We start from the raw sequence: 22,028 nt of genomic DNA on the forward strand, positions 1-22,028 counted from the left end.
TTTCTCCATCCATGGAGGGATGTCCGGATATTAATGGTAGGGCAATGTATATCGCAATAGAAGTTGCACTATGCAGTACAATTCGAATCATGGAAAGGAGTTTCAATGTAAGCAAAAGAGTTTTCCTTTGTCTAAATGTACTCTTCGTTTGTCCGTAATTGTAGAAATGAGCCTCGTCTATTCGCAAAGAAGTAATTGGCTAGTCTGGGTTTTCATTTAACCTTTAACACATTTTAGTAAAATCTATTCTAAACAGATTCGATATTGTGTGGAGGTAACCTTAACGTTTGCCTTAACTAGTAAAGCATCCTTTGTGGAATATCCATGTGTCTAGGTTATTCCTGGTAACATGTCCTTCAATTATTAGTTCTATAATAATACATCTAATACAGATTAAATAATACATCTAATCTGTCGCCAGGATTTTTTGTTTTTTAAGTGACCCCTACATAAAATTCGCTTTTCGTGTATTGTTGCATGATGATTAGCTGAGGTTAAAGAAATTTATCATATGAAGTTTTTTATGTTCATCCATATATAATATGGGCTCAAGTTATTGAAGGAACTGCGACCGACATCAGAGCGATAATTTCTTTTAGTAAAAATGACATCTATGTTTTTAGATATAACCTCTATTTTAGGATATAATTCTGTAAACCCCTCGACCTTGTAGCCGTGAATGGTAAATTGTTATACTTATATTTCTCATAAGTAATAAAATTCTCTCTCTCTCTCAAAATATGGAGAAGGGAAGGAAAAAGTCTTAAATTCTTTGTTAAACTTACCACTAAGAACCGTTGACTTTTCAGGAATGCCATCTGTTCCCGTTGGACTTTCGGTTGTTGTGGTTGTCGTAGACAAGTTTTTACGAGCTTCATGAACAGCTGTTGAAAAACAAAGAAAGTAAATACCTGCACTTGCTCAACATATTTGCATTTCAATATTTTATTAGTATAGATGCCTGCTTCTGTCCCGGAAAGAAGTCTGAGCCCTATGAGTTTATCACTGATTCATATTTCCTGACCACAGAACTTACTTCGGTAATGAACCAGCCAATCAGCCAACGTTGAGTATATGATAGTGATACTGTATATGACAATAGAGCAGTGTAAACATTCTATCAATATAAAGTAACACGTTTGTATTCATAAGTTCAATTGCTTTGAAAATAGCTGTCTGTGGTACAACAAAAAAAAAAAAAAAAAACGATTCCTAATTTTTTTTTAAATTCCCTTTATTTGATCTATAAGTTAAGCAAGCCACATAATTAAATAATAATTAATTAATAATTGAATATTTATGTATTTAGATAAATAAAAGAATGTTTTTTTTGTTTAAATTTGTAAGAAGGCATAAATTATCTATAAACTACTAAAATTCTGATTTCGTTATAACCATTTATACTTACGGCATTCAAAACGAGGACAACAAAATCCACGGATGGGTGTCTGAAAACAGCCACGAATTGGTGGAGGACAGGTCTGCTGTAAGCAGATGATATCGCTGCGGAAACAAAAGCAAAACTCACATGGGTCTGAGCGTGGAATTTGTTCAGCAGACTGATAAGCTCGTCCATCGAAAAAGCAAACTGAAAAAAACAATGAATAAAAATTAATAATCAGCGTTGCAGTTTTTCCTTCTAATCTTTTGAAACGTGTTTTGAAACGTTTTGAAACTGTTTATGCTTGGCCACGAGTTTTCCTCCCCTATTCTATCTCATATTCAAAGTTCCATAGTTCCTATGATCAATGAGTATCATATTCACAAGATGTTTTGCATTAATTCTTAATGATATTTGTCATTTTAAACAGTTTTATTTATACACTTCGCACTGGCTTTCTACACAATGCCACCTAGTTCTGTTGAAAAAGCAGTAGGAAAATAGAGAAATAAGGGGAGAAAGCAGTTTATTGTCAAGGAAAATATATGTGGTACTTGAAATTCCTTGATCCTTTTCAGATATGCGCATTTGAGGCAAGCAGGGACTGCACAACAAGTTTCGTTTCACTTATTACGTATGTTGCAAGTCAGAACTTGTTCCACAGTCAGCTTATGCGGCGCTGGAGCTACATTCAACTACCTGGCTATTCGACCTGACTTTATTTGCCTACATTTTCAGTATTACTCTCAAACCTAGAGAATTATTCAATTAAAATGATGTCTTTGTGACACATTTTCAATGAAATCCATAATGTTTTTAAATCTATAAGCTTTTGATACTGTTGCATATGGAAGATAACTACAAATTGGAGCAGTATGCCATTAAGAGCAAGTTGATACAATGGATAAAAGGAAGGTTGAGTTGGAGAAGACAGAGAGTGGTAATTAATGCTCTTCGTAGACTAATGTTATTAGTGGAGCACCCCCCCCCCAGGGTTCGGGGTTGGACCCATTGTTGTTTTTATATTTATCAATGATATTGATGAAGGAACGTCAGGCTTAATGTCGAAATTTACAGATGGTACAAAGGTTGACACGGTTGTTAATGACAGTAATGATAATATACTACTGCAATAGGATCTAGAAAAGTTGGACAGATGGGCTGAAAAGTGGCAACAGAAGTCTAACATTAACAAATGCAAAGTACTACGTATGGGTAGCAGTAACCCCAGAATAGCATATCAATTGTGTGGTTTTACATTCAGGGTAATGGAGAATGAAAAAGACCTGGGGGTAATTGTGCAGTCAGATACGAAGTTTTCTGAGCAGTGCAGACAGGCTGCCGGAGCACGTCATGTGGTTTTTGTCAATGATACACAGGGATTTTACTAACAGGAATAAGGAAGTGTTTTTCCCTTTGTATAAGGCAATGGTCAGGCCGCACCTTGAGTACTGCGTAAAAGTCCGGAGGCCTCATTTTAGGAAGGAAATAGAACTACTAGAACGAGTACAGAGGAAGGCAACAAGACTGGTGAGGGGAACAAAGGAGATGCCCTTACCAAGAAGGCTTTTAAGGTCTGCAAATTGTAGCGTCTGGAGACTAGGCGCCTGCGAGGTGATCTGATTGAGGTATATAAGGTCTTCAATGGTTTGAGCAGGCTCAATTGCTGATGAGATTCTTCCTCTTGCTCAGATTACGAACCTGAGGGGGAATAAACTGAAATTGAGAAAGGAGAGTTGTAGAATAGAACAAATTTCCATCTGTCGTTGTGGAAGTTGATAGCTTAAATTAATTCAAGGAGGAACTGGACAAAAACGTTTGGAGGGAATGGATGGATGAAATGGGAAGTTTTTTTTTTTTTTTTTGCTGATTCTGTATAAGCTTGCTTTCGTGCATAATATAATGCTAATATAATGCAGAGATTCTGAAAACCAGATTGCACGTTGCAATAAGTTGGGCGCAAACTTTATTTATAGAATCAAAAAGAAATTGTGTTTCCAAGAATTGTGTTTTTGTTTCTGATTTTTTTTTCAAAAATGTGTTGCTTTTTTGTTTGCTTCTTAGATTTGAGCACATATATGCCTACTAATGTCATTGAGGATTCAAACTCAGTCCTTTTTCCACTTGGTGCGGTAGAACGGTAATTATAACAGCAGTTCACCTGCGAGGGCCCAAACCATATGAAAAGTATATGAAATATAGCATTAGCATTAGCATTAGCATTAGCATTAGTAGAGGCATATGATGCAAGAAAGCTTATGCAGCATCAGCCAAAAAAAAAAAAAAATAAATAAATAACGCTCCCATTTCACCCCTCCGTTCGTTCCAAATACCTGTCCAGCTCAGCCTTAAATTTATTTTGGCTGTCAACCTCCACAAAAAAGGGTGGAAGTTTGTTCCACAAACCAACCACCCGCTGGCTAAAGGCAAATTTCCACACATCTATCCTACATCTGTCTTTCCTCAATTTGAATTTATGCCCTCTCAGGTGATTATTCTGAGCAAGAGGAAGAATCCCATCAGCATTGAGCATGCTCACCCCATTCAAGGCTTTATACACCTCAATCAGATCACCTCGCAGGTGCCTAGTCTCCAGACACTGTAATTTGCAAAACTTAAGCAACCCTTTGTTCCATTCACTAATCATGTCACCCTTCTCTGTAGTCGTTCCAACAGCTCTACATCATTCTCAAAATGAGGCCTCCAGACCTGTACACAGTACTCAAGGTGTGGCCTGACCATTGCCTTATGCAAGGGGATAATCACCTCCTTATCCCTGCTAGAAAAATTCCTGTATATCATTGACAAGACACCATGAGCTACTTTTGCTGACCGTCTGCACAATTATCCCCAGGTCCTTTTCGTTCTCTACCACTGTCAGTGTAGTACCACAGAGTTGATACGTTACTATGGGATTACTGCTTTCCATATGTAGTACTTTACATTTTTCAATGTTAAACTTCATTTGCCACCTCTCAGCCCATCTTCTCAACTTTTCTAGATCCTGTTGCAGCAGTGTACTGTCATTAGTGTCATTAACAACCCTGCCAACCTTCGTATCATCTGCAAACTTGGACATTAAGTCTGATATACCATCGTCAATATCATTTATAAATACAGAAAACAACAATGGACCCAACATTAAACCCTGAGGGACTCCACTAATAACATTAGTCCACGAAGAGCAGTGTCCATTTATTACCACTCTCTGTCTTCTCCCACTCAACCATTCCTTTATCCATAGCAGCAATTTTCCTCCAATGCAACACTGCTCCAATTTGTTCAGCAGTCTTCCATGTGCAACAGTATCAAAAGCCTTTCTAAGATCCAAATATATGATATCAGAGTTATTCCCTGCATCCAGTTCCTTTGTGACCACATCATAGTATCCAATCAAATTAGTCAGGCAAGACTTTCTCTTAACAAAACCATGCTGTGTCCGAGCTATAACTGAAGTCTTGTCTAGATGATCCTGCAGTGCTTCTTTAACCAGTGCCTCCATTAGTTTTCCTGGAACAGAAGTTAAACTAACAGGTCTATAATTACTTTTGTCGCCCTTTGATCATCCTTTGTGAATTCGGGTCACATTTGCACGTCTCCAGTCCATGGGTACCTCGCTGAGTCCAAAGAAGCTCTCATAATTATGGCTAAGGGTTTGCTTACTTCCTTTGCTGCCTCCTTTAATATAACTGGATAGATCCCATCCACCCCATGTGCCTTTTTTATGTTTATCTTCAACAATTTCTCCTCCCTTTACTCTCAGTTATTACAAAATCATCTAGCTCACTGCCAGAGTTCAATTCACCTCTGGCATTCCCCTCCCCTGAATAACTCCTCATGTGTGAATGTAGATGCAAAATACGCATTTAGTTTGTTAGCCACCTGAGCAGGATCATCAACAGTTGAACCATCAATATCCGGTGGACCAATCTGATTCATCCCTTTCCTTCTAGAGTTTACATAGGTAAAGAACTCTTTGTTGTTTTTCTTTGCGTCCTTTGTCAAAGATTTCTCATAATCTGCCTCATAATTTCTCATAGCCTGCCTAATCTCCTTTGTGACTTGGTTACAGACCAGCTTATATCTGTCGCAGGTTCCATGTCACCCATTAATTTATATGTATCCCATGCATTTTTCTTCTCTGCCATATGTCTCATTAGTTCATCTGACATCCATTTAGGCCTAAACCTCGAACAATATTCTTAGTTGGTATGTAAAGCCTAGTAGCTTCCAAGATAAATTCTTTGAATGCTTCCCATTTTGAATTTTCTGTGAGTAACATCATCAGTTGGTCCCACCGTATAGAATTTAAATACTGTCTCAGACCACTGTAGTCGCCTTTATGAAAGCAGAAACCCTTCCCTTTACCCCTGATGGTAGTTATCTCTTTGAGTAAATCCCACTTCAGCATACTGTGATCACTGCCACCTAGTGATTCCTTTATCTGCAGATTCTTAATACATGAAGAATCACTGCTGATAATCAGATTGATAGTATTTCTCCCTGTAGTTGTCTCCCGAACATGCTGTAGAAAACAATCATCCAATAAATCCACAAAAACCTTGCTAGTGTGTGAGTGACCAACCCACAAATTCCAGTCAATAGATATCGTAGTCTGATCTTAGAAGAGAGATTCCAAAAGATACAGGAAAATCATTATTTCATGTTTCCTTTGGCACTTTGAAATGTTAAGTTATGGATTTTTGGTATAAAACAAAACTAAATAGCATTGGGAACAGGAACCGCATAATTAAAGTTCTACAGTTAGGTTTGTGTCTAAGAAATAGTAATGGGGAGGAATATTTTAGGCGTCCTTATTTAACTCATTTCAGAAAATAAGTAAATAAACCACATTCATCTGAAAGAATATGAAGAGTATGATACGGTAATTATTAATTTAATTTATTTAAATTTATTTTCTAACTTTTTATAACAGAATTTATCATTCTTAATGTTTAAATAAGTGATGACAAAACCTACCTCCTTCATCGAATGGATAACCATAATCGGGCTCAGTGGGGAAACCTGCAAAAATATGTAAAATTAATATTAGTATTTGTTTTCTTACTGCAAATAGTTATAATATGGTATTCTTTGTACGATTGAACTCAAATTGTTTTCGTGTCAATCGTTTTTCAGCGTTGTCAGTTTTACTTTGTTTTATTGGTTTATTATTATCTGTTCCTTGAAAAATAAATCTCGAGTTATTTAGCTAAGAAACATTTTAATTTACGGTTAATCGTTTGATGTAGATGTGCTTAATGTGTCTACAATTTAAATACTGTATTTTATATCCATGTACAGAGAAGCAGCCTATCAAAAAGAATGGAGGTAAATAGTGCTTTCCAAACATCCAAAAAATGACAATAAAATCAAATAATAATTTGATTTTACCATTTTTGTTTATGTGTGAAAAGTCTGAAAAAGTTTTAATGTTCGAAAAATCAGATATAATCAAAATGAGATAATTAAAAGTAAATAATACTCGTAAAAGCAAAAGTAATTCCAAATGTATAAAGAATTTCCTAAATTTGAATATGAAACGAAAACTTTCTTCTTTCTCTAACAAAACATAATTCTGCTACAGAAGGAATTAATTTAATCCTTCTTTTCTTTATAATATATGAATTATTAAAAAACGCCACAAACAGGAGTAACTCTTGTCTCTAAGCTAAGAAGTAGATTTTTATTTTCAGTTTCTTTCTTGTAAGTGAAGTGTAATTCATAAATATGAAAGCAAGGAAATTTTACAAAGTTAGCTAATTTATATTGCTGCTAGACAGTTCCTTGCTTGGACTCACTGGCAAGTGGGATTTATTCACATCAGAATGTGAATAGACAAAATCAAGTACATTATTCATATATTTTTAGTTGCATTCGTTGCATTTTTAATGTAGATGATTCTAGTTGGCAAATTTCTTATCTTTTAATATTAATTTAAAATAGAAGAGTATGCTGAAACCCTTCCTACTCAAATTCGTGAAAGAGTTGATGAATGAGAAGCAGGACGAGCTTGCCATCACAACATTTGAATACCTTTAGGTTTCAGTTGTCAGGAAATATAAATGATGGATGGCTATGGAAAGGGTTTTCAGATAGTGCCCAGACTATTTCCAAAACCGAAGAATTAAAGGCTTCTAAACAGCGAACTGAATTTGCATACATCATTTGAAAGACTAAGTACACTATTCCCAAATTACTTCTGTTTTCTTAATATTTCTATCAGAGAATTGCTGTTAAATATTATCTTCGATGCTTCCTACTGGCGAGTTAGCCTGTTCCTGTACATGGACAGCCTGAGGTATTTTGGTTCCCCCTCAGTGAGTAATTCTTGTGACCCTTTTATAGCAGAAATGTTCGTGAAGATATTTTAAAAGTTTCCAGTAAATGTTTTGTATCTTGCAGCAGATTCCAGCAGGTGTTAATGACTAATGGGAATCTTGAATGTAAGGAAACGAATCTTAATAACGTTAATGGGAATAGAGGTGGGAAAGTTGGAGCATGCATTACTCATTAGGGTAGCTAGGAATAATAATTCACAAAGTATCTTTAGACTATAGCAGGATAGGTGGGATAAGGTATATCAGGGAAGAACACTTACAGATTCATCCCTAAGGTCTATAGTGCCGATCTTAAGAAGAGAGGCTGTGGTGTGCATTAGAGGCCAATGTGATGGTTTTAATAACTGGTCATGGACTCGAGGAAAAGTTGAAGTACTTTAATTTGGTAGAAAGTGAATTATGCCATTGTGGACAAGTTGGCTCTAATTCGCATGTTATGTTTGAATGTCCGAATTATTGTGATCTCAGGTTTAACTGAACATGATGGTCGAGAGTGTTACAGAGAATAATGTTAATAAACTAATTTTGCATAAACAGTAATTCATGTAATTTCGTAAATTTGTAGACATTTTTTTCAAAAGAAAGCAGTCTACACAGTCTATATAGAGGAATGGTTAAGCCCTGTAAAAATTTGAAGTAATTTTATATAGTCAGATTAATTAGTGTATAAATGTAAATGTTGTACACGTATGTAGCTTAGATACGATTATAGCCGTGTGATCAGTAGTAGGAGTGTAATAACACACGCTCTTTGACTAGACCGGGGTTCTAGCCTTTGACTGCTAAATAAGGTCGATCTGCCAACCTTCCTTGGACCAGCGTGGCAGGTTATGGTCCATTTCCCTCAAACATGATTTGTTGAGGAGGCCTCCATCCTGCAATGAATTGACAATGGCTGTAATATATATATATATATATATATATATATATATATATTACATTACATTAATTTACCATGTAAACAGCTGTGAATTGTAAGTAGTATGCATGTTGTATGTATTATTTAACAATTGTGCTAAACCTTCTAGGTCTTCTGGATAATGAATCTACGATCAATGAGGTCTTCTGGATAATGAATCAAGTAGATATCTTGTTTTTCAAGCGTATGGAAAGTTTATATTGGGCAATGTTATACAGATGTATAATGCAAAAGAAAATACTATGTGGATGTTTACAGTTTTATAACTTTTTAATATAAAAATTATTTGCAATTATATTTAGATATTAAAATAATGTTTACGATGCGGATTTTACGCTATAATAAAAAATAAAATTAGGAGACATGATAAACTTATTCTTAAAGTTGAAATTTACGATTTAGAATATAAATAGAAATATTTATTTTCTAAAATTTCTAATCTTAGTGAGCCTGGTTAACGTAGTTACTCACCTGTAGTTGTTTCTGTGACTGTTGATTTTGTTGACGTCGCTCCTTCGGGTACTAGTTTGGTGGTAAACAACGTTGCCAAGATATCTTCTATTGTAAAATTAGCGGCTGCTGGTAACGTCGATTTTTCTCCTAGAGTCGTATTGAAAACGAACACTTTCGTGCTGGGAAGTAGAGTACTAACCTCGGGAGTTGTGGTGATATTTTTTTCGGTGGTTACTGTAATCTCTTTTGGCAGTTCTGTAGTTACTGTTATTTGTTCTTTTTCTCTGGTTATATTTGCTTGTGTTGTTATTGCCGGTGTTTCAGTGACTGACACTAAAGTGATACTCTCTGTTTTCGATATGTCAACGCCTGTTTTGGCACTTGTGGTAATAGATACTTCAGCTGTTTGCGTTTCTGGTAGTGTAATGTTTGATAGGCTGACAAAAGCTGTGCCAGTTTCTTTTTCTGTTGAAAGGAGAAGGCTTGTACCTGTTACGGGTTGGAGAGTCCTTCGAGTTTCATCAGGAAGTTCTCCAGTAGTTAGTTCACCTAGAATAGTAGTTGGTAACGTTTCAGTTACACGACTTATCTTTGGAGTTGACGTTTCACTTTCTAATACAACAGTTTCTTCGGTAGCTGTGGTTATTTCGACAACTTTGCCAGTTTCTGTAGTAGTTTTTGCTTCGGTAGGCGAAACCGTCTTTGGAACAAAAGTCTCTGTGATGTGTTCAATTATTGCACTTTGCGTTTTGGTTTCTGCTTCTTCAGAAGGTGTCGTTGCAGTTTTCTCATGTGGTAAGGTCCCTTCCGTTATAGAGAGTGCTTCTTTGGTTATTAAATCTAGTTTTTGAGACGTGATCACACTTTCTGTAATATTTAATAATGCGGAGGTCTCAGTAGTTTCCTGGGTGGTTTGTTTTGTGACTTCTCGGGTAGGAATTTTCGCAGTGGTAGTAGGTTTTGTGAATTCAGTGACGACTTCTGTCTTCGATGTTGTGTGTGTTATTATTTCAGTGGCATTTTCTTTCTCTTGTTCTTCTATCGTTGTCACTTTGATAGCACTGGGTGCACTTGTAGCTTCAGTCTTTGGCGAAGTCACTGGAGGTGTTATTGTTACTGTTTCAGGAAAAACGCTTTCAGTGATAGATATTTCCTTTTCTTCCTTTTCTGATATTATGGTCTTAACTGTTGTAAATGTTGCAATATCTACTGCTATGGAGGATGTACCGCTCGGAGTTGTTATAGTCGAAGTGTATCCACTGGCAGTAGTTTTTTCCGAACTTGGTAAGAAAGTTGTAGGTTTTGGTGATGCCGTTTCAATTGTGGAAGTTTCCTTTTCATATTCTCGAGATGTCTCAGCGTAAACCAATGGAGTACTTTCTTCAGCTTTAGGAGTTGGTGTTGTTCCTATAGAAGTAATTGGAGTTTCATGAACCGTTTTCTCTTCAGCACCACTTACGCCCTCTTCAACAGAAACGGGGATTAACTTAGTTGATGTTGACACCTCAGAAATGGTATATTCTTCTGATACCGAAGGTATTGAAGTTGACTCGTCTAGAGCAACGGCGCTTTCATTGAATTCCTCTTTCACCGTTTCTAATTCTTTTTTAACAAACATTGTGCTTTCGACACCAGATGGTGTTGTTTTAAGTTCTTCCTTTTCAGTTGCTAATGACGTCGATGCAGGAGATATCGCTGTGTCGACAACTTCCTTTTCCGTTCCTTCGGGTAAAGCTGTCTTTTCTGTTTCAACAAGAGAAAAAGGTGTTTCAGTAATAATATGTATGTCTTTTATTTTTGTTCTTTCTTTTTCTTCTAGTAATGGCAGTGTTGTTATTAGTAGTTCTTCTGTGGTTGTTGTTTCTGACAATAATTCATCCGTGATTTCTTTGGTCGCATTTTCAGCAAATGGTGTTGAAGTAGTAGAGAGTTCTGTAACTTCCAAGGTTACATTCTTTGCGAATGGTGTTAGAGTAGTCGGCCTCGCTGTTATTTTAGTTACATTTTCTGCCAGAGACGTTATGGTTATAGGCAGTTCAGTGACTTCCCTGGTTATATTTTCTTCTGAAGCTGTTATTTCTTGAGTAAGATTTTCAGGGGTTGATGATTGGGTAGTGGACAATTCTGTTACTTCTTTAGTTACATGTTCCTCTGCATGTGTTTCGGTAGTAGGCACTGTTGTCACTAATTCAGTTACGTTTTTTAGTGGTAATGCTGGTGTAGTATGCAATTCCACTTCCTTGGTTATATTTTCTTCTAGAGGGGTTAGGGTAGTAGGCAGTTCCGCTTCCTTGGTTATATTTTCTTCTAGAGGGGTAAGGGTAGTAGGCAACATAGTGATTTCTTTGGTTATACTCTCAGGAGTTGATGATACAGTATTAAATAGTTCTGTGACTTCTTTAGTTGCATTTTCTTTTGCATATATTATGGTAGTTGGCACTTCTGTGGCTTCTTCAGTTACATTTTCTGGAAGAGACGAGATGGTTGTAGGCAATTCTGTGACTTCCCTGGTTATATTTTCTTCTGGAGATGTAACCTCTTTAGTAATCCTCTCAGAAATTTCTGATATGGTAGTAGATGATTCTGGGACTTCAGTTGTGTATTCTACTTGCGTTAGTGTACTAAGTGCTGCTGTAGTTTCTTTAGTGATATTCTTAGGGAAAGCTTCTCTAGTGGTATGCAGATCGACTTCCTCGGTTATATTTTCTTCGAGAGGTATTAGGGTGGTGGTAGGTAAGGCTGTGACTTCTTCGGTTATATTATCTACTTGTGTTGCAGTACTTGGCACTACCGTGACTTCTTCTGTCACTGTCTCAGGAATTGTCGATTTGGCAGTAGGCACTTTTGTGATTTCTTCACTTACAAGTGTTGAGGTGGTAGGCAGTAATGGTGCTTTAGTTACATTCTCATGGAGATATATTATGGTGGTAGGAACTATTGTGATTTCTTCAGTTATATTTACAACGAAAGGTGTTATTGTAGATGGCAGTTCTGTAACTTCCTTGGTTACGTTTTCTTCTAGGGTAGTGGGCAAAGCTTTGACTACTTTCGTTATTTTCTCGGAGGGTGGTGATGTGGCAGTAAACAGTTCTGTGACCTTCCTGGTTATCTCCTGTGGGAGAGTTGTTATGGAAGTCGGTAATTCCGTGACTTCTCTGGTCACATTTTCCTCTAAAGACGTTCGCGTAGTAGGTACGGCTGTTTCCTCTTTAGTTACATTTTCTAGGAAGAGGGTTATGGTTGTTGGTAATTTTGTAGATTCTCTAGTTAGTGTGGTTTCTTCTAGACCTTTCAGGCCAGTAGGCAGTTCCGTGATTTCTCCTGTTACATTTTCTACCAATGACTTTATAGTAGTAGAGACTACGACTTCAGTTTCGTTCTCTGGGAAAGTTGAAGTAATGGATGACTCTGTTACTTCGCTCGTTACCTTTTCAACGATAGGTTTCAGCGTAGTAAGTAGAGTTTCTTTCGTTACAGTTTCTGTGGCTGATGTCATAACGGTAGACGGAGGACTTGTCTTACTTGTTACATTTTCTTCAGCGATGGTATCCAGTCTAGTAATTTCTCCAGTAGTCGATGTTTCTTCTTCTACCGCCACAGTGAATTTGTCGGGTTTTTCAGTAGTCGATACCGATTCGGTCTCATTAGCTGCACTTGCAGTAAACGTTGTCTTTTCTCCAAACACAAAAACTGCTGAAGGCTCTGAAGTAGGAACACCTTTTGTTGTAGTTATTATCTCAAGGGGAGCGACTGTAGTGTGGATTATTACAGTGGTTTTTCCATCCTCCAACACTAAAGAATAATGAATAAGCAAAGTATTAAATTTTATCATTAAAATAAAATACAATAAACTAACAAAGTATTATTAAATGATAATATACAGATGTATATAATCTGTTACGCATATGTATACTGTATCATGCGTAATGTGATAATACAGAATAATAATATGAATCATTATAAAAATAGAAATATTTTTTCAAAATATTCTATACGAACTGTTCTCAATATTTTTACGACATCCACACATGTATGACATACCATAATCTGCTGAGTTTTAAAATGGCGGCATATAATAGAGTATTAGCTATGAACTTATTGGGAATATATGAAGAGACGTCCTCAATTTTTGGTTTTTTTTAATTTTTAATAAAATTTAAAAAAATTTGAGATTAATATTAACATCTAGAATATCTCAGTATAAAAGAACTTGAAGGTTTTCTATATTTTGTATGTTACACATATGAAGCATTTTAGTGAAAGCCAGGTCCCCCTGCCCTGTGATTTTTGAAATTAGTGTTTCAAAAGAACAGAGCTGGTATCGCCTTTTGTTTCACGCTTGTAAAACAGTTATAGAAATACATGAAATGTAACTATCAGCCTTTGAAGAAGATACTTTATCAAAAGCACAAATCTTCAGGTGGTTTTTCAAGATAACAGGATGCTATCGTCGCCCTCTCTGTTCGACAATTTCAGGCCAAGAACTAATGTCCCTCCCCCAATTCTTAGGTTCTTTCTCTCTGCGACTTCTTGTTTCCAACAATGAAGCTGAAAGGAAAGAGATTTATCGATGTCTTAGCGATTGAGCAAGGTTCAAAATTAGATAAGTTAAACTAGTCTTTGTTTTTAAATAAATTCCCCTAACTAATAAATTTAGGGTATCACTAGGTATACATGCGTTATTGCGACTTGCATGTTTTCCACAGATGAAAGCCCATCGAAAATCAGTTTGCAGAATAAATCCTAATTCACGTGTGAAGACTACGGGATTCCATAATTCCAGATCTGGTGTTTCGACTCAAGTTCAAACGAATACTGTACTTCTTTCTGTTTGGAGTTAGAGACTTATTGACCTCTGATTGCTTTGCTGGCTTCTTTCTTGAATCTTTCCGTACAAATTGGTCTGAGAACAATCCTTCCTATGGCAAATTTCCTTCCAACTTGATGGGCTGTAATATAGTTTTTATGGTACAGTTATGATAATTAATTGAATAATCAATTAATTATCATAACTGTACCATAAAGACTATATAATAAAGGATTCTAAGGCAAAGAATTCTATTCTTGAAAACTTCTTGACACATTTCCTGATTCACGAATGGGTTGTGCTTGTCATACTGCGATTGACATGCAGCCATCTCCTACCTTTTCATTGGTTTGGCTGCTTCTGTTCTTCCTATTGCCTTCTATCTCAGAGAAGGTCATGAGCAAGTGGTTAGGGTGTTGGTAGCAGAATCATCCTGCAGTATGTTCATATCTACACAATGCCACAAATAAATGGACTGAGAATATGCAACCGGTCTGAATATACAATAAAAATAAATCATCTAAAAGTCATTTCTATATTTTTGAAAATGTTTATTTGAAAAAACTAAAACAAGGTATTTTTATATAAAATTATTCGTAAAGTTTTATTTATTTCTTAAGTTTTTGTGGTATGATTTTAAGTTCATTAACTAGGTCCTCACTTCTGACGCACTAGTTACAATGGCCGTTCTTACGTGCTGGTGTTAAGGCTTCGGTTCGATTTTTGTCTAGAATTGATGAAATTTTATGAGCCGTGTTAGTCGATCATGGTTTTATTTTTCAGAAACCTGAGTTTGTCATCCAAAAAACAAGGTTCTTTGTTCTGTTTGTCGGTTTCATCCAGAAAATAAACATAACAAAAAATCCACTAAATTACAGAAAGTATAGAGGCTATGACTACCTTGGCGGTTAACGCCCACAAACTAGAATTATACTACATTCACACTACATACGTAGTTCAAATTTATGGGTAAACTATAGTGTATCTACACCGATAGTGTATCTACACCGACACCTTTCTTAACATCGATCTCAATGAAGTACAATCTCAGGCATTTGCGGACGACCTCATTCTCACGATACAGGCAAACTCAAGAGCTGCGTTAGAGGTCCTCGCAAATCGGGCCCTGACCACTCTCCAAGAATGGGCAAACCGAAATCAACTCAAAATATCCTCCACAAAAACAAACTCCATCCTACCTACTAAAGGGACGCCTTGATCTTAGGCGGCCTCCGCAAATAAAAATTGGGCAGGAAACAATCAAATTCTCTAACCAACTGAAATACCTAGGCGTGATATTGGACCAAAACCTGTCATTTCAGGACCATCTGAAATATCTCCGTAAAAAAATAAGACGCTACGCAGCCATGGTTGCCAGGGTCACGCGTAAAGAATGGGGCTTGAAAAAGCGAGTCCTCAAACTGTTCTACAAAGCTATCTTCACTCCGATCGTCACCTACGCATCCGGTGCATGGTTTCAAAAAACTACAACAGCAGTAAACAGACGTATCACGGACCAAATTCACAGATCCATCCTCCTAACCATCACTCGCGCTTGCCGCACGGTGAGCACCCACGCCCTGCAAGTGCTCGCAGGCACTCTCCCGCTGGACCTAGAAATCATACAACGCGGCCTACTATACTACCTAGACAAAGGCACCCCACAGACTTTTCTGGGGTTCACTATTGACCTAGCCAGCAACAGAAATGTGGAAAAGAAGAGGATACAAACTCACCTGCAGCAGGCATGGCAGGAAAGGTGGAACAACTCTCAAAAGGGAGAGATCACAAAGAAATTTCTACCCAATATTGAACAAAACTACCCAACCTCACCCAACTGGTTCTCCCCAGGTCTACAAGCAACGTACCTCTTAACTGGACACGGAGCTATAAATGCCAAACTGTCTCTACTTGGGATTCAGGTTGATCCAACTTGCACTTGCGGGGGGCTGGAGAGCTGGCAGCACCTAATGTATGACTGCAGGCTCTATGAAGACCTACGTGGTGTTTTCCTCACCAGAATCCACTACTTACCACAGGGACAAGAACATCACCTCCTAGACACGAAGGAGGAGTATCAAGCCTTCTCGGATTATGCACAGGCACTGTTCACGAGGAGGACGACGAGGAGAAACCAAATGGCCGCAGCCCACAACCCACTACCATTATAACCAAAGAACATCTGTTCTTCAGCTCACCGGGCTCCCTTGCCTGGTGCCTTTCCACCCCCTCCCCTGCGCCGGTGGTGGGCGGTCCCCCCGGCGCCCCCTACTTTCTCCTGGTGAGGCATGGGCATGCCTCACTGACTTCTGGGGTTGCCTACTCTATCATCCCCATATTTCTGCCTTAACCTCCCCAGCCTTCAGTCGCCCACCCACTCTATCTTTATGCTAGTGAATGTCCCACACACAAAAACGTAATTATGTCAAAATTCCCGTTCGCCCATTCTTTCGGCCTTTATTATGCAAGCATTATCCCCCCCACCTAACGATCATCAAACCGACGATGATGGATATATGTCTCTGTCTGTACATACGTGCATATAAAAGAGCGCGCGCGTTTTTCTTTCTTTTTTTTTTTTTTTTTAGGTCCTAGCCTCTGAAATCTCAGGAAATTAGGTGGCAGGACCTGTCAGAGTGAAACTAAAACTACTGGGTTCCTGGTCTGCCTCCACGGGGCGAAGGTGGGGCAACGTTGGGCCTCAGCAGGGGTCCAGCGGCTAAACGACCAGATGAACGACATCACGACATCACACAGATACAAAGCCCACACACTTTTAAATCTCTGGCATTTCCCAGTGAACTGGTACACCCACAATGAAAGCAACACGGAGATGGGGGAAACCCCTGGTGCCGTCTGACACTAAATACACCTTACACCTTACACCTTACACCGATATTATATAGTTAATCACCTAAACCCATAAGAAATTATGCCTTGTGCATTTCATCGTCTAATACATTATTAGTTATACACCATTTGGCATCTCTCATATTGTGGAAATAACTTCGCAACTGTGATGGCATATTGCATTACCAGGGTACTTGCCCGCCCACTGATGATTAAGCCCACTAGCTTTGCAGAAAAAATGATAGAGACAACTCCGATTGGACAATTCACACCCGAGCAAAAAGCATTACAGGGAAATAATTATGGGGGATCTAACTGTGGCTCTGAAATCATGTAAATTACGACGCGTGCCGGGACCGGATGGTTTGGGGTTGAATTTTATAAGAAATTTTGGAACTTGTTAGCGCCTATTCTTCTGGCCGTCTTTAACAATTTTTTTCAGGAAGGGGTTGTACCCGAAGGCTTTTTAAATGCCTATACTACTTTCATTCCGAACTCCATGGCGCACTATAACCTTGCTGTTTTTGCGCCACAAAAAATCAAAATCAATCAATCATTCCGAAGCATGGACGGGATTTAGCGAAAATTGGTAATTGGAGACCTATAACGTTGGCTAATTGTGACTACAAAATATTTGCAAAGATTTTGATAGCTAAGTTAAAACGCGACATAACCCAGGTAGTTAGAAGCACACAGTGCTACGGTATACCGGGGAGGCGGATAGAATATAACCTTTGGCTATTAAAAGATATATTAGAATATCGGAAACGAAAGAGTTACAATTTAGCGTTAGTAGCAATCGACCTAGAAAAGGCTTTCGATAGAATAGACCACGACTACCTTTTCTCTATAATTAAAGATACGAACATAGAATCTCAGTTGTTTACAGTCCTGAGAAATCTATATACACGTAGTAGCACACGACTTTTGATAAATGGAGAAATTTCGAAAAACATTAAAATTGATAGGGGAGTAAAACAAGGATGTCCGCTTAGTCCTTTGTTATTTACGTTAGCACTAGAACCACTACTGGGAAGAATAGACAGAACTGAGGCCATTCAGGGGATACCGTTGCCAAAGCCGGCAGAGCAGTGTAAATGTATAGTGTATGCGGATGATGTTACCGCCACTCTCACTACGAGTTATGCGGTGGAAGAATTTATGTCACTCGTTACTTCTTTTGATAAAAAGTCGGGGTTAAACATAAACGAAGATAAAACTAGGATCAAATTGTTAGGGGAATGGGTACATCGGCCTTTACCACAACGAGAAGTGGAGTCGAATAAATCGATTCAAATATTGGGATTTCCGTTTAGAGAGAGTCCCATGCTACCTGAAGGAGGGCTCACCACTAAAATACGGGAAAGTTTAAAAGAGTGGGAAGTGGGACAATTTTCTTTTGAGAACAGATCCATTATTGTTAGAACCGTAATTCTTCCTATACTCTTATACACGGCGTTTATAACAGGAATCACAGCTAGGACAATGAGACGATTTTACGTTCCAACATTTCAGTTTCTATGGGGAGAAAAACGGCAAGAGATAGCGCAGAAATTTTTATTTTTACCGTGGAAAGATGGGGGAATAAGTATTTCAAAAATTAATTTGAGGTGTAGCTGTAAGAGACTGCTGTACGTGGCTAATATGGTGCAATCTAACCATTTAGTAGCGGTACTGATAAAATATTTTATGGGATTTAATACAGCCTTAATTAAAGGCGGCAATTATCTAGGACCAAAAGCAGAGACAATTCCTATATATTACAAAAAAATTCGGGATATGTGCACGCAGTTAAGGGAGAAAGATATAGATCCTTTTAAGGGTGGTTTAAAACGACTCTACTGGACACTGTTTAACTCAGAAAATCCAGAAAAGCCAAATTTAGGAAACCATAATGCGCAGTTGTTTTTTAAAAATCTAAAAATTGGCGGAAACTACCCATCGTTTATTGATTTTTCGTGGAGGGTTGGTTACGGAAACATACCAGTGAACGATATCACGTATAGATTTAGTCAGACAGGCAACAGATTATGCGAATTTTGTACCGAAATTGAAACTATACCATTTATTTTATTACTGTCGATTCGCGCAGGAAGTTTGGAAGAGAATTTCTAGATTTTTGAGGATTAAACAGTTCACACTGGAGGAGGTAATTTACTTGCAATTCGATCATCCCTTGGGCAAGAAAAAAATGTTCACGATATTTTTAATTACAGAGGCAAAATATCATGTGTGGAAGCTTCGAAAACGGAAAAGGTTTTGGACCTTTAGGGGATATCTTTGGGATTTGAAACAAACAATGTCTGCTTCCATGCAAAGGTTTTTACAGTAGGAAAAATGGCGTTTAGGGTCTGATAAGTTTCTGAAAAGGTGAGGAGAGCCACCTCTTCTGTGCAGTTTGGTTGGAGATGAGGTTCATCTTAAGTACTGGTTTTAGTTATTTGGAGGAAAAAAAAAAGCACCTGGATTTTTTTTCGTTTATTACAAAATTCAGTTTTCTTGATAAAAATCTAGATCTCTTAGACTCTCATCAAAACAGTTCCATGATATAGGTTTAAATTTTATAACTCATTTGTTTGGTTTAATAAATCTGGTCCAATGGGTTTTTTTCACATTAAATTCACACTAGCTTCGAAACGATCGTCTGGGTGGTGGTATACCCTGAAAATAAATAACAGTAGTCTTCTCTACTAGAGGAGCGTTATTTATTTGAAGTAGTGCAATACCAGCTATCTCGTTGTGAAGGGCCACAATATGAAATAAAATTAAAGCGATGCCTTTCATAGTACATACGTAGTTCAAATTTATGGGTAAACTATGGTATATCTACACTGATATATCTACACTAGTATGTAATAGCGTATGAAAAATCGAATAAATCACGCACTCACTACACCAATATTGTAGGCCCGTGTTCGAATCCCGTCGATGACGCAAGGATCTTTAGTGGGATTTTTTCACTCCGTGGCTGAGTTAGTCGGTCTCAGGCGTAGGTAGCAAGGTTTTTCCCCAGAAACTGGGTTTTTTTTCGTCCAGCAAAGGCAAATCGACCAGAGAACACATGCAATTCACAGTCAAAATAAATATGGGTAGATATAACCCTAATATCAATTTTTTTTTTTAACACCGATATTGTGCGTACTATTTTTAAAATTAATTGCATATTTAAAACATACTATAGCCATCTATCAGTGTCTTCGGGAGACAGGATCCGTTTCGTCTTTTATCATCTGCTTTAAAGGATCAGGCGATGTGCACGATCGAGAACGATCCGGGAACTAGCATGCGAAATATAGCAGTAGTACTGTATTAGATGTAACATATTCATTATGCATGGAAAATTCTTCCTGAACAGCAACTCTACCCATATCACACTGCACGATAGAGGCAACAGATGCTACAAAACTAGAAGCAAGAAAGTTAAAATCGGGCGCCGAAAGTCATATACTTTTAAAAGGATTTTTTTTTTAAAGGCATGAGCGATTTCTTTCACAAAACAATTTTTATCCACAAGTCGCGCTTTTTAGGTGACTTCTTAAGTAGTGTACTAAATCGTCTTTCTCTGTTATCTGCGTTTCACGGCTGAATCACAGTTCACAAGGAATTCCATTATGAATTTTGGCAACGGCCACCAATGGGCACAGGAAATGTTATCACCTTCTTGGCATCAGCAGCAGTTCCACTGAAATATTTGTACTGATATCATTAGTAATTGTCTAATTAGTCGCTTTTCCCCTGCCACCTACGCTCAATAGCCAAATTATAGGCATTTCTTGGAGAAGAAACTCCGGAGCAATATGACCTTAGTTGCTAATGCTCCTAAAAAAAAAAAAAAAGAGAAGAAACTACCTAAATTGCAGTAAGAAGTGCCACCGGAAACATGCCGTCAAATACTATGGTTCTTGAATGATGAGGCTCCAGCACATTTTAGCTTTAATGCTCGAAAATTTCTCGATAATAAGTATCCTAGCTGTTGGATTGGTAATGGTGTACTAGCTGCATTATCTGCACATTCTACCGATTTAAATCCACTGGATTTCGTCTGATGAGGACACCTGAAGGCTCTTGTTAACGCTGTCCCAGTTTGTAATGCAAAATTCTCAGAAAAACAAATTGTAACACTCGGAATTTTCACATGTATCCGACATTCTGAGAAGACGAAGCGAGCTGGTCTGATTTAGACATAACGAAAAGTTCTCACCTGTCATTTATAGTGCGCATTAATTACTTCATTTAAAAAAATAATAATTTGAAAGGTGTCCTTTTACTCTCAGAAAGAAAGAATAAAAAAGTAAAGTAAAACAGTCTAATAGCGACAGTAGTGATACTATTTGCCATATAGTGCAAGGTAGCCACTTTGCTGCACTGGAAAAAAAAAACCAACAAGTAGATAAGGAGGCACAAATTATATGCTTCCCTCCTCACGCAGGTAAGTATCCAGTTGGTCTTTGAATTTATTCAAACTGTCAGCCTCAACTACCTGCGAGGGCAACTTGTTCCATCTATCAACGACTCGCTGGCTGAAAGAAAACTTCCTACAATCTAATTCTTAACCCCTGTAATTTGAATTTATAACCCCCTAGTTCTGGAATGAATTCTTTAGAACAGTGAGAATTAGAGTCTACAGCTCTGAAGCGAAGCGTTTCCGAACCTTTATCCAATTGAACATTTTTCCATCTCTATGCTCAGTAGAATATGTTCCTAAACTTTGACGAGACCTTTCACAAGCTGTATATCGATTTCTATTGCGCCATTAAAACCCAAATCAAACCAATTCTCAGTACAACTAATATTTATGCCTCTGACCATGCTCATCTTCCTAAATAAAGTGCGAAACATTTTTATTTCCTAAAACAAATGGCACACTCCAAATATACTCCATTTTGAATCTGTATCCTCAGTTCCCCCTACCTGTATTCTCAATTCCCAAAATCTCTTCCAAACCAGTCCGAACACGTGACGCAAGCAGCCAACATGTCCATTCACTGTCCAACGTCAAACTCAGTACCAACTTTTCTTCTTCCTCGTTTATCCATTCAACTTTTCCTTTCTGGAACGACCTTTCTTCACGCTTATTTCCTGAAAATTATAGTGAACAGAAATTCAAGTTTAATGTCAATAAATACCTTCGGTCTTCTCAGCCTTCAACGTGCATGGCAATAAGTACTCTAAGTGCTAATACCTTTCTTGTTTGAGATTGCACATAAAAGATAAATGTACCAACAATTTGTCTTCAGAATGGCGTCAGTGATATGCATTGACTACGAAAATAGAAAT

General features: G+C 37.7%; 1 protein-coding gene across 1 annotated transcript in view; it reads right to left on the reverse strand.

The window, feature by feature from the left end:
• LOC150090237 (uncharacterized) overlaps positions 1-22,028 on the reverse strand; it is a 50,727-nt gene that overhangs the window by 4,805 nt on the left and 23,894 nt on the right. Inside the window, exons 9-12 of the mRNA XM_090390223.1 lie at positions 9,113-12,886; positions 6,362-6,406; positions 1,409-1,588; positions 786-884 (exon numbers count right to left, since the gene is read on the reverse strand). Coding sequence (XP_090246349.1) covers positions 786-884; positions 1,409-1,588; positions 6,362-6,406; positions 9,113-12,886 — 4,098 coding nt within the window. The remainder of the gene's footprint in view (positions 1-785; positions 885-1,408; positions 1,589-6,361; positions 6,407-9,112; positions 12,887-22,028) is intronic.

Source organism: Mastigoproctus giganteus, chromosome 2, assembly GCF_048544385.1.
Source record: "Mastigoproctus giganteus isolate SK-2022 chromosome 2, ASM4854438v1, whole genome shotgun sequence".
Taxonomy (NCBI): domain Eukaryota; kingdom Metazoa; phylum Arthropoda; class Arachnida; order Uropygi; family Thelyphonidae; genus Mastigoproctus; species Mastigoproctus giganteus.